The following is a 15,954-nucleotide window of genomic DNA, read 5'->3' as shown; positions in this document are numbered from 1 at the left end:
ATCTATCATTAGCCAGGCTTCTCAATTTCTCCTTGCAGATAAAAACACTCTAAATAATGATGGGAAAAAGAAATAGTATGTTTAAAGATGCCAACTACATCAGACTTATGATCTCTACGTGATACTAACATCATCTGGAAATATACTGATGAAAAAGCCCTACTATCAGACAATTTAAATAAGAAAAACAAATTCACATATTTTAACTCTAGTCAGGCTTCAGAAATAAACTTAACATTTGTCTCAATCAAGTTAAAAAATACTACAAATTGAGTGTGTGTGTGTGTGTGTGATCATGTGGCTGAAAATGAGTAGAATGTAGTATTGAAAATAGATATAGATATAACATATTGACACATATCAAAACAAAGGAGATAGGAATAAAATCCCACAGTAAGTAAAAATGAATATTCTTACATACTGCCTGTGGGAATATAAAATGATAACATGTCTTTAGGACATCAGTGACATGTTTCAAGAGCCTTAAAAACATTACTATTTAGACTCAGTATTTCTTCCTTTAAGAACTTGTCCTCAGGTTATAAACCTTAAATGTCCAATAATAAGAGAATAGCTGAAACAATTAAGAATCGCTCTCTTGAAGATTATTAATTATAGTAGATAAAGGCCATATATGTCATGATTTTGAGTGGAAAAAGTAGTATAAAACTATATATAAAATATCACTTTCATATGTATGTATGTATGCACATATTTGCATACAAAATTTATAAGGAAGTATAGCAATAGGCTTAGAGTTTGTTTTTGTTTCCAATTTTTTATTGCTTTCCTTAGTTTTCAGCTTTGGGGTTTTTTTTTTGAGATTTTATTTATTTGTTTGAGAAGGAGAAAGAGAGGGGCGTCTGTGTGGCTCAGTGGGTTAAGCCTCTGCCTTCAGCTCAGGTCATGATCCCAGGGTCCTGGGATTGAGCCCCGCATTGGACTCTCTGCTCTGCAGGGAGCCTGCTTCCCCCCACCCCTACCTGCCTCCCTGTCTACTTGTGATCTCTGTCAAATAAATAAATAAAATCTTAAAAAAAAAAAAAAAAAAGGAGAGAAGAAAGAAAGAGAGAGAGCATGCTTGTGGGGAGAGGCAGAGGGGGAGGGACAGGCAGACTGCCTGGTGAGCAGGGAGCCCAACATGGGGCTCAATCCCAGGACCCTAAGATCATGACCTGAGCTGAACTCAGATGCTTAACCAAGTTGCCACAGTTTTCAGTTTTAAAAAGGATATATATTATTTTTATAATCAGAAAAACTCTCTAAATAAAAAGTTAGGGAGAACTGTTGGGAGTTCAAAATAGAAATAACTATAATTTAATACAGTTAGCTGATAGAAAGATTTCTGTTGACCATAATGTATTTATGTAAATGACTTGATCACCAAAAGCTGTTGTACTAAATTTTGACTAGATCCATGCTGCAAAAGTAAGTAAATATAATGGCAGCTGAGGCAAATGTTGAAGTTGAAGTACATCTAATTCTCTAGGCTACTTGGGAGGTTTCACCTGTGTTATTTGGGCTTTGGTTTCACAAAAAAGAGTGTGTCTTACCAACTTTCTGAAATCAGGAGGCACTAATATGGTCTAGATTAAATGAAAAGGCAGGAGCTTTTATTTATACTAACATAAATTTATGTACGCTTTCATTTATTCATCCAGTCAATCAGTTAGTAAACATTTATTCAGCACTTGTTTAATGTCAGGTCCTGGACCAGGATGAGGAAAGAGAAATGAATAAGTCTCGGGAAATTAATGGTCTGTGGGGAGATCAAACATTTAAGTGTGGGTGAAAATGAAAAAAGGCATATATATGAAGTTCTACAGGAACACTGAGAAAGGAGTAGCCAACTTTGTCCTTGAGTTAGGGGAGCTTCCCCAGAGAAAATAATATTAGAGATGGGCTTTGATGAGTGAATAGGAGTTTGCCAAATGGAAAAAGTGAGGTGGCATTCCAGCTAGGAAGAAGAGGATATGCAAAGGACCAAAAATCTGAGATAGCATGGCATGTTTTCAGGGATGGATAGGAAATGTGATATGCCTGAAGCTTAGGATGAGAGGCTGAAGTGGGGGGTGAGAGTGGGAAACTGGGTTAGGGCCCGAAATAGCCTCACATACTGGTAGTCACAGTGTTTCTGCTTCAGCAATGATTAATTGTGATTTTCCTGGCTAATAGAATCCTAATCATTATAATGAGGTAGGACTCTTCCCTTTGAATTATGGAAATTACAACTGTTATATGACCTGTTCCACAAACACAGGTTATAAATATGATCACATGTCTGTAATCTCTTTACAGTTAATCATTCAAACCTCCATAGTCCTTATTAGCAATAAGTCTATTATCTCCCTCTTGAAGTCCCTCCCGTTGCTTCCAGATTGCTCATGCATCCTGGGACTTCACTCAGGCCAAATAGAATAGGTTAGTCGTCCCTCCACTCCTGCCCCTGAAAACTGTAGCTAGATCCATCTGTGACTGCTTTTCCATCTGGCCACTGCCAGGCCCTGTTTGTACCCCTGAGTCCCTGTGGTGCTAATCTGGGGCAACAAGATGACAACTGTCTTTGTTTACATTCCCATCCTCAGCTATTAGTCCCTAAATCATAACCTCTGTGTCAGGGTAGCTGGATCTGGAGGAGCTTCCAAAGTTGGCCACATGCTAGGCTGAAGTTAGCCCTTCCCCTAGAATATTGGGTGACTGTGCTGAGCCCCAGTAATAACCCTCCCTGCATCATGTTACTTTATTTCAGTTGTTTCCAGGACTTTCTCTGTCCCAGGACCTTAGTCATTGTTGCCCTGACCCAACAGGTCTCTCACCCCCAGCCCCAATCCAAGGAGGTGAGGACACTAGGGCTTTCCTCCTAGAAGGCCCTAGGCTCCTTTTACACACTGATTTGCTTCCTGCCCAGTGTCCAAGTTGTTCCTCCTGATGACTCAGAGGTAGCAGCTTACAAGATGGAGTGTAAAAATCTATTTATTTTGGGGGTATTGAGTTTGGTAAATTCTTCATAGATTTTGGATACTAGTCCTTTATCTGATGAGACATTTGCAGATATCTTCTCCCATTCCGTAGGTTGCCTTTGAGTTCTGTTGACTGTTTCCTTTGCTGTGCAAAAGCTTTTTATCTTGATGAGGTCCCAACAGTTCATTTTTGTTTTTGTTTCCCTTGCCTTTGGAGACGTGTCTATCAAGAAGTTGCTCCAGCTGAGGTTGAAGAAGTTCCTGCTTGTGTTCTCCTCTAGGATTTTGATGGATTCCTGTCTCACATTTAGGTCTTTCATCCATTTTGAGTTTGTCTTTGTGTGAAGTAGAAGAAAATTGTCCAATTTCATTCTTCTACATGTGGCTGTCCAATTTTCCCAACACCGTTTGTTGAAGACTGTCTTTTTTCCATTGGATATTCTTCCATGCTTTGTCAAAGATTAGTTGACTATAGACTTGAGGGTATATTTCTGGACTCCCTATTCTGTTTCATTGATCTATGTGTCTGTTTTCTTCCCAGTACCATACTGTCTTGATTACAGCTTTGTAATAGAGCTTGGAGTCCAGAATTGTGCTGCCACCAGCTTTGGTTTTCTTTTTAAACATTCCTTTGGCTCTTGAGGGTCTTTTCTGGTTCCATACAAATTTTAGGATTGTTTGTTCCAGCCCTGCGAAAAATGCTGCTGGTATTTTCATAGGAATTGCACTGAATGTGTAGCTTGCTTTGGGTAGCATAGACATTTTAATAATATTTGTTCTTCCAATTCATGAGCATGGAATGTTTTTCACTTTCTTTGTGTCTTCCTCAGTATCTTTCAAAGTGTTCTGTAGTTTTCAGAGTATAGAACTTTACCTTTTTAGTTAGGTTTATTCCTAGATGTCTTGTGGTTTTTGGTGCATTTGTAAATGGGTGGAGGGATGGGGTAATTGGGTGATGGGCATTAAGGAAGGCATTTGAAATAATGAGCACTGGGTATTGTATGCAACCAATGAATCACTAAATTCTACCTCTGAATCTAATAATACAGTATATGCCAATTGAATTGAATTGAATTGAAATAATTTTTTTTGAAAACCCAATTTATTGCCCTGTCCCAGTGCCCCCCAAAAGTGCCTAATTGCTTTATATGTACATAACTAAGATACCAAGTGATACTTCTAAGAATAAAAGACTTCGAAATGACTTTCTGTTCCTGCCTTAGTATCAAAAGAAGTAGTTATAGTTTACAGCACTAAAATAATCAATCTGTGTCCAACTGTGCCTCTTATTTTAAAAAAAACAATAATAATGTGTTTATATACCATATGACAAATTATATAACTTGTCCAAGGTAGAACTTGGTAGGTCTTGACCCCCAAATCCATGTGGTCAACTATACTTACTGCCTCTGTTCATTCAATCTAGATGATAATATTTCATTGTTTATTCTATACCTCAGATATTACATTAATCAGGTTTATGGCAAGGATAGAAATCTCTAAGTATAGGCGCTCTTCTGAACTACTGAAAAATGAGAGCTGGGCAACAAGTATATTTGTGAACTAGTGCATTTATATGGAAAATGAGTATACAGTATTTACCGTAAGCGAAAGTTGTGTTTTCTCTGCAAAGTTAGGTCACAGAAGGGAGAGCAGTACTCACACATAATTCCAGAGGGATTGAAACTGAACAGTAAATGAGCATTTGGGTCAGTACACATTGTTAACAAATAGCATTCATTAGAATTCATGATTTGGGAAAGGTATCTACAAGGCTGGATTAATGTGAGTTTATTTTGTTTTGCCCCCTCGGTGCAAGTGTAGGACAATCAACTGACCTTTTCAGTTTATCAGTTTAATGAAAAGTCACCTCTCAGCCTTCTCATCTTTAAGTTTGATAATAATGAAAAGTAAAGTCCAACCAGATTGTTTTGACCTTTTCTCCTAGGTGCTGTTTTCCCATTAGCATTATTACTTTCCTCAATAAAATGAAAGCAAAATGCATGTATATCATATTTGATAAACAAGACAGAATTCTGACACATTATCAGCAGTTTGTGTTTTTTAAAGAGGAAAACCATATACTGTAGAAGATGTGCTGCACTATCTGGAGTTCTTAATAGAAATTCCAGGAGGGTGAGAGATCTCTGAGAAGTTTCTATACACCCAAAGGGGAACTAAGTGCCCGGCTTCCAACAAAACCTCAATGAGACCCGATTCCTGGACAGCTGAGCCCAGAGTCTTCCCACTCACCTTCATTTCTAAGACTTTCTTTCACTTGCTTGCTGGGAACCAGTGCTGTATAGCTGGAGTGAGAGCCAGGACTGTGAGTCAGAAGCACTACTGAGCTAGTCATTTACCCCAGTTCGTCTACGAAATGAAATCCCTACGTTGGGGCTCCTATCACTGAGTTGTGTTGTGATCGGTGATTTTGCTTTATTATGGTTGTTGCTATTTTAAATACTTAGAATCCCTTCTTTCCTTTAAATCTAGTTTTGATTTGAGATAAACAATAAATTATACCGTTTAAGATGATAAGTATAGATATTCTTACATCAGCTTGATTCAGTTTTCAGATTTATCCAGCCCTTTGAGTTTATTCAGAAACTAACAATTCTGGGTGGCCTTCAGTTTTAAAAAGTGAGGAACCTGTTCCAATTTACTTGGATTGGGATATGCTCTTTGTTGGGATAAGGAAGCATTCTATCCTGAAAGAGGTGGTGTGCATTTTTCTACAAAGTTAGATGAAATCTGTACTTTTCCCTTGGCTGAGTACACACTCTGAATAAACAAAGATATTCTCCGGTTCGTAAGGATGAGGAATGAGGACGATGCCTTTTTCCTGGCTCTCCCACAAGATCTCCCTGGCGATTACTGGCACAGACTGAGAAGTTGTATGGGATGATATAGAAAGAAGCTAACTAACAATTCTTGAAAACCTACTATGTGCCAGGAACTGTGCTTAATATATATTTGCCTCATCTCATTTATAATTTTCTTAACAATCCCATAAGGCGGGGCGCCTGGTGGCTCCGTGGGTTAAGCGTCTGCCTTTGGCTCAGGTCATGATCCCGGGGCCCTAAGATTGAGCCCCACATTCTGCTCTCTGCTCAGCGAGAAGCCTACTTCTCCCATTTCCTCAGCCCTTCTTCTCCCCCATGCTCACTCACTCTCTTTCTCAAATAAATAATAAAATAGTCTTTTTTTAAAAAAATCCCACAAGGCAATGACCATTTTCTTTATTGTAAGATAAAGAAATTGAGGCCCAGGGAGATGCAGTAACTAGCCCGAAGTCACAGAGCCAGAAGGGCAGAGCAGGGAATCAAATAACATTTCCACAAATTCATGGCCAGCCTCTTTCTGTGCCCCACACTGCCCGTCTGCAGACTTGGGTGGCTGGGGGGATCCAAACGCCACACTAGAATGAGGGTCTGGTCTTTGAATGAATTCCCATGCATTCGTCTTAGGCTTAGAGACTACCAGAATGTCAGAGTAGAGATGTCGGAGACCAGCCAAACATTTGCTTAACCACTGCTTTCCTGACATCTTTGGTTGGCCCTTCTTCACCTTGATCGTGGAGCAGGCGCTGGTGTTCCGTGCTGACAGGGACTGAGCTTCTTTCTCAAGGCCTTGAAGGAGGCACCATTTGTCTTTTTAAAGACAGCTATGCTGTTGTTCGGAGGCCTTATCATTCCTCATTTCAAGCTGATTACTTCTTTATTATCTTAATATAGCATTATTGGCCAATTGGCTGATATGAAATGTGAAGGAGACTCATCCTGGACAATAATGATTTGCAGGTGGAGCCCCAAATCTATCGGGATATTCAGGGCGTTTGCTTTTAAAAACTGATTTTTTCCCCTAACCTGTGCTGACTAACTGTACCTATGTCCTTATTGAGAGAATTCCATCATTTTAATGATTTAGCATTGTTTTGCTGGTAAGTGCAGTGATAAGGTAAAAAGGAAGTGTATTTTTTTCCTTTTTATGGATTAAAAAAAGTTCAGAATTTTCATTTGCAGTATTTCATCCTTTCTCATTTTGTCTCTGTTGCAAGTAAAATGTCATGTGATTTAAATTGACATTAAGTACCTTTCTTTTAGATAAACCAAAGGTTGTGATTTTTTTAGATCTATTGAGTAGACTTCCCGCAACAAGTTTGTGCTGTGCCTGTGAGCAGCTAGTTTGACTCTGGAGCAGGTTGTGGGTACTTCAGAATTCTTTGTCTGCAGGCACTGAAATGCCTATGAAAGAACTTCCTGTCTGAGTGTTTAAATGTCAATCACATGCCAAGCACAGAATTGTCTTCTGTACATTATCACATTTCATTTAGTCCTCACAATGATAGTATGAAATAGTTATGCAATAGGTATATAGTATTCTCCCCGCTTTTCAGATAAGGCAGCTGAATTTCAGGTAGATCAGTTTCCCAGTGGTTACACAGCTAGTGCCTAATGATTGCAGGGCTCACCAGCTCTGTCGGCTTTTTTTTTTTTTTAAGATATTATTTATTTGAGAGAAAGAGAAAGCACAGTGGGGGTGGGGGGATGAGGGAGAGGGAGAAACTGACTCCCTGCTGAGCAGGAAGCCTGAAATGGGGGCTCAATCCCAGGACCCAGGGATCTTGACCTGAGCCAAAGGCAAACACTTAACGACTGAGCCACCCAGGCGCCCTTGCCTGCCTTTTTTAACTGTAACAGCTTGCCTGGGAGTAAGCCAGCTGAAGAGTTTTAGGAGATGAGGCTGGGAAAGTGATAGAAGGCTTTGAATTTTATTCCAAGTGACATTCCAAGCTTTGGATTCACTTATTCATTCAATACCTATTTATTGGGCTCCTAATATGTGCCAAATAGGCTGGGCACTAGGGGTATCACAGGGGACCAAGAAGCATAAACCCCTGCCTTCTAGAAGCTTATAATCTGTCTAGGGGAGGTTTTGAATGGAGAAATGAGGCAATCCGGTTTCACTCTTACAGGAGTTCTCTGGCTGCAGGGGTGAGAGACTGGTGCAGAGAGCAGTCAGGGGGTGACAGCAGCCCAGGGAGAAGACAGTGGTACCACAGTGCTAGCAGAGGTGAGAAGCTGGGTTCTAGGTGGACTTTCTAGGAGAAAGCATCAGTGGGATTTTCTGAACAATTCGGAATAGAAATTTCTTGCCCAGGCTTTAATGGGAACGCAGGTCAGCCCACAACCTAAAGCTGTGCCCTTTTAATGATGGTAAAATGCTCACATACAAAGTGGCTTCACAACAATACCAATTTAATGGGAAAGGTAGCTCCTGTTCAGCTCCCTAGTTCTGGGCTTATGAAAGGAGAACCTTGTCGGTGCCGGGAGGAGACAGGTCGGAGCTTCATTTCCCAGGAGCCTACCCATCCACACTACAGTTGACCAACTTGTTCCCTCAAAGGCCACATGCCCAGGTGACCGTCCTCATGTGCTTACACGTGAGGTTTGTAGTGGGTCCCTCTCAGAGCCACTTGGAGTCTTTCCCTGTGCTCCCTGTCCTGAGGCAGGAGGACGGAGTCTCTTAAAAGATCCAAGCTTCTTGTTTTTCTGTCATTGTTATTTCTCTGAAACAACATCATAAGGTCCAAATCAGAACAGGTTTTAATTTTTGGTCACAAAATGGGACTTCCAGCATATTGTGTTCCCATTTTCTTAAGTTTGAGAAATAGACTTCCTTTCATTTAACTTCTACTGAGCAGACATAGTCACTCAAAAATGGTTCTAGACGTGCCAGATCTGCCAACAACTTTAATAACTTCCAAGATACAAATTTGTATTTCTCAAGTCAATGAAATTGGCACCAAGCTGTTTGTGAAATAAGAAGATAAGTAAAATGTCATCTGCATTCCATCTGTTTTCATTGACCTTAAGTGAATAACCTTGTATTTCCAAATAGTAGAGGAGGATGACCATGGGTAGCCATAACATTGCCTCTGCTTCACAGCCATGACCTCACCAAGGATAGCATGGGCAGCTAGCTATCCTTGAGATAGTTAGCTTGAGACTAAGAAGCAATCCCCTACACACCTTACCTGGAAGTAGAGCCAGATGATTGGTTTCTGTTAATCATTGCAAGACCCCCTGATCTGCCTGGACTCCTGCTAACGGCATCTTCTATAAGCAATCTAACATTCCACCGACCTTGGCCATCCTCTGGGTCCTGCTGGGCAGGTTGTCAGTTCAGGATGTGATTAGAGGCTCTCACTTCCTGGCCTGCAGGCAGCATTTGCACAACCCCTTTCTCCATTAACCTGCCCTGGAGATCAGCCCTGAGGGCACTACTTTGCTGTGTCAGCCACACTCTGCATCGGCAGCAGCCGTATCAGCAAGAGATGAATATGTGTGCCTCTGATGTCCTTGTGCCTCCAGAATGCAGATGAGGGGCCTTGCCATTTTTTAAAAAATTTAAAATCAACTGAATGACCGCTTCTTTTCATTATTTTTCCCAGGGCTGCGACCGAAGAGGACTCTGCGTTTGGTGCTCTGGACTGCCGAGGAACAAGGTGGAATCGGGGGCTTCCAGTATTACCAGTTACACAAGGTAAGAAAGTAGCCATGGGTTGCCGGGCAGTTTGCATGTGTAGTATTAGTGTGAATAAACCCACAGCATCCCTGCTTCCCCCTGTTGTCCTGAAGACTCTCGACAATACTTTTGGGTAGGCTGGCCCCAGCCAACACCCCTTGCAGAAGCCTTCTTCATAGGGCCCCACAGCAGAGAATGTGCTGGTGAACTGAGGGTGTGGAGCTGGGGCTTCTCTGTTTCTACATCAGTCTGTGACCTGAGAAAAATCCCAGCTGTCATGCTGCCATTTTCTTAAAGTCTCTCTTGTTTTGCTTTACTCTTATATGCCAGAAAAATAGTGCTAGGTAAGCATTCGCTCTCCCCACAGAGCCCTTACCCATACTTTAATGCCTGAAATTGTCCTGGAAGCACTGGTATTTGAGAACCAAATCCTGGGGCCTCGAGTCATTGGGAGCCCTGATAATGGTGGTGGAATGGCAGCACTCAGACCGGGCCATGTCGAGGACGGCTTTGTTTGACATTGACTTTCTGAAGACCACAGTGAAGCTTGAGGCAAGAAGGTGATGGTGGAAGATCACGATTAGAAATCCAAGGCCACATTTAAGACCGGGGACAGGGAGATTAATGCCAACACCCCTCTTTGAGAGAGGACAAAGTGTACAAGCTCAGAGATACTCTGGAACAAATCAAATGTTAGTTCAAGAGGAGTTCCCAAATCAGCGGGTACGCTGCTGAGCAGTGATGGGTGGGTGGAGTAGAAGGATCTGGTTTGCTGTTGCTGGAGTGTTTGTCCTGCGTGTCAGATTAGAAGGAACAGATCTGCAAGCTTCCATTATCAAAATTAGGGAGAGGTTTGTTTCTTTTGAATTGTGTTTATAGCCTTTTGGATCATTTACCGAGTCAGTCTCCGTTACCCTGTTTTAGTTAGAGCTTAAGAGTAACGAGCTCAGGGGCATGAATTTGACCACAGAATATACTTACATTCTGTGCAAAGGAAAACTGTGCTTTATGCTCAACTCTTCTACCTCTTCAGTTCTTTTGGCCTCAAGTGATCCTGGGGAATAGTCTTATTCCCGCTAAGTGTCCTGTGGTGGGTGGGTCAGTAGCATCAGCTTCTATATGATGTGGTAGGCTAGATAGAATGTCAGAGGAGAGTTAATCTAGATTCAGCAACCTTCACTTAATATTTCTGACCACCTACTATGCTTCATAGTCAGCAATAGGCTTAGTGTTGGTAAACAGTTCACCCTGACCTTACCGAGGCTCCAAGTTAGAGAAGGACACCAACTGATGAACTTCAATTATGCTACAATGTGTGAAGTTTTCTGATAATGTATTGACGGCAGAGATGGGAAGCTCGCCTAACCTGGCCTGGGAGAGCAGTCAGGATAGGCTACAAGGAAGAAATGACCTTGAAGCAGAGACTTGAGGAATGAATAGAAGTAAGGTAAGGAAAAGGAGTTGGCAGGGAATTGGGTAGTGGGAATAGTATGTGCTAAGGCTGGAGGTAAGGCGACCACAGCACCCTGAGGAAACTAAAGGGATTCAGAGTGGCTGGTACACAGAATGCAAGCTGCAGAGCGTAGGAGGTAAACAAGATCCTGAAAAAAAACATCTTCTAAACAAGATGTTTAGAAGTTCGTGCTTCATTTTGAGGCAGCAAGAGTAACTAAGTTATTTTTAGGTGGAGCTTTTAGATTCTATACATCTTGGACTCTATATAAATAAACAGAATATCTCAGAACTGTTTTGAAGCACATTTATGCTCGATTATATACTCTACTCTGAGGGAAAAAAATGGATTTAAGCTGCAGTGGATCTGGCTTGAACTTTCCTCAACCACTGAAATTCCTTAGATCTGAAAAAAGGTTTATTCCTCTGTAAGGTTTTGAGTTTCGCTGTAGCCTACTAAAATACATGGATAAAAACAGAAATGACTGGATTCTAAGCTTTTAGAGGGTTGGCAGAGGAATATATACATATACATTTTTTCCAGAGGATGTGCAGTCACATTAACAGAACTGGTTTATCTTGACAATATCCCTGTTGCCTCTATACAAGAATCTGTATATTGGTGGCTGGTCTGCTTTGCATTTTCAGGAATGGAAAGAAATTCCAGAAAGGGAACCATAGGCTTTTTACTTTTAGATAGCTCTTTATCTCACCTTCAAAAAGACATTCTGCATGTTTTATATGATAGAGTCAAATTCAAAGGACTTATTCTGTATTCTGATGATTAACATAGTAAATGAGGTATTGTCAAGAACATCATCATTTCTGGAGCAGCTGAGTTTAAGTAAATATAATAAGCAAGGGCCAACCCAAGGAAGACAAATAAGATTGTCTTTAAACTTCTCTTTAGCATTTTTAATGCCAAAAAAAATAGTCAGACAATGTCCAGTTCACTCCAGCCACAACAAAGAAACCCTCCGATCTAACTAAGGTTGTGATAGCTGCTGAAATGAACAAGCCCTACAATTCCAATTCCAGTGGCTCAACATGATAGACAGTTATTTCTTCTCCTTTGCCATCCAGTCCCCAGGAGGGCTTGCTCCGTGTGGTCATTCAGGGGCCCAGACTGATAGTTCAGCACCATGGCTCTCAATGTTGCCTTGAGCATCAATATCCAGCTGGCAGTCAGAGGGAGAGTAGAAAGGTTTTATGAGACAGTTCTGGAAATGGATATGGAAAGGCAAAGAGAGAGTTTATGTTTGCTAACTGAAGTCTGAAAGGATCTTTATCATCCAATAACCATGGTTACCTCTAAGAGAAAACTAGGACTAGGTGGATACAGTAAGTTATATAACTGTATTGTTTTAATTCTCATGAAGGAAAAACAATGAAAGAAAACAATTAAGTGAAAGGACAGGGACATCAGGAAACATTTACTTGATGGAAGTTTCTATTTCATGTTAAAGAGAATGCTATATCTTATAAACCACAGATGGCAGAAAGGGAATATATCCTTCCTCCTTCTGCAAGTATACTTACCAAAACACTTGAAATCCAAGCACAGAATGGTATCACATCTGAACTTGCGAAGGCCTTCTTCTCCCTTCAGATAAGAAACTAAATACACCACTGGCTATCAGGAGAACTGGGTCTGGTCTTTGTTGTGCCACTAAGTAAATATGAGACATCAACAATGAGGTCCTTTGGCCTCTCAGACACTAGATCTCCTCAACTCAACTTATTAAAGCTAATCTTCCCCTCCCAACCCTCATGATGTAGAGAGAACCTCATATAATAATTATGCTTTGGTCTATTGAGAACAAAGTTGTAGTATTATTTACAATTAAAATGTACAATTAAGCATGCCAGTCTAAGATCTAGTATTGTCATCTGTGAGGGGGGAAAAAAGGCAATATTATCTTCAGCAGTACAACTGTGGATCAGTAAACTGTTATTAAAAATTTACTCTACAGGGCGCCTGGGTGGTTCAGTGGGTTAAAGCCTCTGCCTTCAGCTCAGGTCATAATCCCAGGTTCCTGGAATGGAGCTCCGCAAAGGCCTTTCTTCTCCCCTGGAAGCCTGCTTCCTCCTCTGCCTCTCTGCCTGCTTCTCTGCCTACTTGTGATCTCTGTCAAATAAATAAATAAAATCTTTAAAAAATTTACTCTACAACAGACGCTCAGCCTAAAAGAAGTTCAGTTATCATCTTTGTCACAACTGTCCCTCCTTCTCTGTTGTTTCTATTAACAACAGCAACATCTTCCCTACCACCAGGTATCACGGTGTCCCTGCCATCTTTCCTTCCTTCCTCTTCCTTGTGACCTACATCTAGTAAACAGTAAAGCTCCATTGATTCTACACTCTGCCACTTTTGGAGAACCCTTCATTTTTATGTCCCCCGTCTTTTCTCTAGTTCAGGCTTTCCATTATGCCTCCCATATGAAGTCAATCTTCTGGAAGCCCAGCTCAATTCAAATAAACCCTCTACCTCCAAACCTTCAGTTGTTCCCCAGTGCTAATAGAATCTAGCCCAAACTGCTCAGCTTCTTGGTGCTTGTGGTTCTCCATGCTCTGGTTTCACACCGTTCTCCTCCATTGTCCTCTACTCTGACAAAAATGAGCAGTTCCTTACACATCCCACACTGGCCTTTCTTCATATCATTAATCATACCATTCCTCTGCCTTAGATTCTCCTCTTTCCATCTCTTGGGTGTTCTACAAAGATAAACTGAATTACCCATAGAACATTTTTCCCATAGAACATTCTCTAACTCTCTAACCCCTATTTCTATCCTTGAAATAAATACAACACCTTATCTAGACATTTCTAAGAATGTGAAATACTTTAATCTATAGGGAAAAAAAGGAGAAAGGGAGGGAGGGGAATGAGAGAGAAAAAAATGGAGGAAAGGAAGGATAAAATAAAAGAAGTTATGGTCTTTGGCCATAAGGACCTTACATTCTGCTTAAATATTAACTTTAAACTCACACATAAGAAATTTAGTATGACAGGGGGCCCCTGGGTGGCTCAGTTGGTTAAGCATCTGCCTTCAGCTCAGGTCATGATCCCGGGCTCCTGGGATCAAGCCCTGCATCGGGCTCTCTGCTCAGTGGGGATCCTGCTTCTCCCTCTTCCTCTGCTACTCCCCTTGCTTGTGCTTTCTCTCTCTTTCTGTCACAGAAATAAGTAAAATCTTAAAAAAAAAAAAAAGAGAGAGAGAGAGAGAGAAATTTAGTATAACAAACAGTATGTAGTGGGGTTCTAAATTATTTACTAAAATTATCTTACTTTTACAAAAAACTAATTGTCATTGTCAGGGTGCAGAGCGCGGTGAAGGCTTAGCATAGCAGATATAAAGGAGTTAAGAAATGGGAGAAATGGCTAGGACATGTTGGTCATGTGGAAGGCTCAGGACCTGACCCTTGAGGAGTGTGGGTGAGTAATCAGGAAGGGAGAAGAGGGATGTCTACTCTCCTTCATATTCGTGATGACTGAGGCCTGGCTCAGGTGTAGGTGCTACCAAAGAGGAATGGAACTTTCATTCGGCGAGGGCTATTCTGGTGATTGTAAAAATAAAAGATTTGAACTTTTAAAAGTCATTTCCCAACCTTTTTTTGGTACAGTTATGGTTATTAGTGATCTATATCAGTAAGGGACCAATAATCTGTGGTCCATAGGCCAAATCCAGCCTGCCACCTGTTTATGTACAGACCTCAGGCTAAGAAGGTTTTTCACAACGTTAGCTGGCTGTGCAACAGAGACTATATGTGCCTGCAAAACCTAAAATACTAAACATCTGACCCTTTACCAAAAAAGACTGTTGACCCTTATCTATATGGTAAAAAGCATAAAATATTTTCATGTTATTATTTCCATATAACAATTCCTTTATGGCTTTTTATGACCTAAATGATAATTTTATTAATTTTGCTTAGAGCCAATTAAGTATTCTTCAGGAAGATATTATAATACTATAAATGTACATGTACTATCCTTTGTTCTATACATTCTTATTAGGTATTTCTTTAATAGTAAATTTGGCTATACTTATATAGCATCACTTTTATGGGTAAAAACAGGATGCAGAAAATTATTATTCCTTCTTTTTATTACTCTGAATATATTCCTTTTTCCTCTCCATGTGATCTTTTCAACAGTGAAAATACTGTAAAGGCTATTTTAGTGGACACATGTAATTAAACTTTTGTGGGAATAACATTAAAATTAATATTAGCTACCCTTTTCTTAGTAAATACATCTTCATTTACATTTTATTTTTATTAATATATTCTTAGAAAAATATAAAATTAAAGTGATTTAAAATTATAGGAAGAGGGGTGCCTGGTGGTTCAGTGCATTAAGCCTCTGCCTTCGGCTCAGGTCATGATTTCAGGGTCCTGGGATCGAGCCCTGCATCGGGCTCTCTGCTCTCCTTTCTACCTGCCTCTCTTCCTACTTGTGATCTCCCCCTCTCTGTCAATAAATAAATAAATAAATAAATAAATAAAATTATAGGATGAAACTTATTGCCAAACTATTTTTTCAAAATTTTATTCAGATTATAGTTATTTTTATGTCATAGTTATGCTTTTTAATGAAATATTAGTCAAACTATTATAATAACTGCTAGCCTTACTAAATTGTGTAATATGTCAGGCTATTTGTGGTTTGTATATCCATTTTGAAACTCATATGCAACTCTATTATAGTAAGTCTGAAACACTCATTTCAAGAAAACAAACTTTGGCTCCAAAAGGTTTATAAGAGCTTTGGAGGCAGTAACTAGGAAATGAATTTTTTTCTGTATTTTGGAGTCATCTAGAATAGAAATAATCCTGAGCATTCATCCTGCATGCCCATAACAAACTGGAAGTTTTGGAGGGGAAAAGTCTGGGGGATTGGGTTGCCGGTTGATGGGTATTAAGGAGGGCACGTGTTGTGATGAGCACTGGATGTTATATGTAACTAATAAATCATTGAAAACTACATCAAAAACTAATGATGTTCTGTATG

The 15,954-nt window shown here is 40.2% G+C and overlaps 1 protein-coding gene across 1 annotated transcript in view; it reads left to right on the top strand.

The window, feature by feature from the left end:
- The window catches only part of CPQ (carboxypeptidase Q), a 450,704-nt gene that overhangs the window by 332,193 nt on the left and 102,557 nt on the right, over positions 1 to 15,954 (top strand). The window contains exon 6 of the mRNA XM_044245247.1: positions 9,415 to 9,506. Within this exon, the coding sequence (XP_044101182.1) occupies positions 9,415 to 9,506 (92 nt within the window). The remainder of the gene's footprint in view (positions 1 to 9,414; positions 9,507 to 15,954) is intronic.

Source organism: Neovison vison, chromosome 4 (assembly GCF_020171115.1).
Source record: "Neovison vison isolate M4711 chromosome 4, ASM_NN_V1, whole genome shotgun sequence".
NCBI lineage: Eukaryota > Metazoa > Chordata > Mammalia > Carnivora > Mustelidae > Neogale > Neogale vison.
Note: the sequence above shows the minus strand (reverse complement) of the source record. Positions and strands in the feature narration are given on the sequence as shown.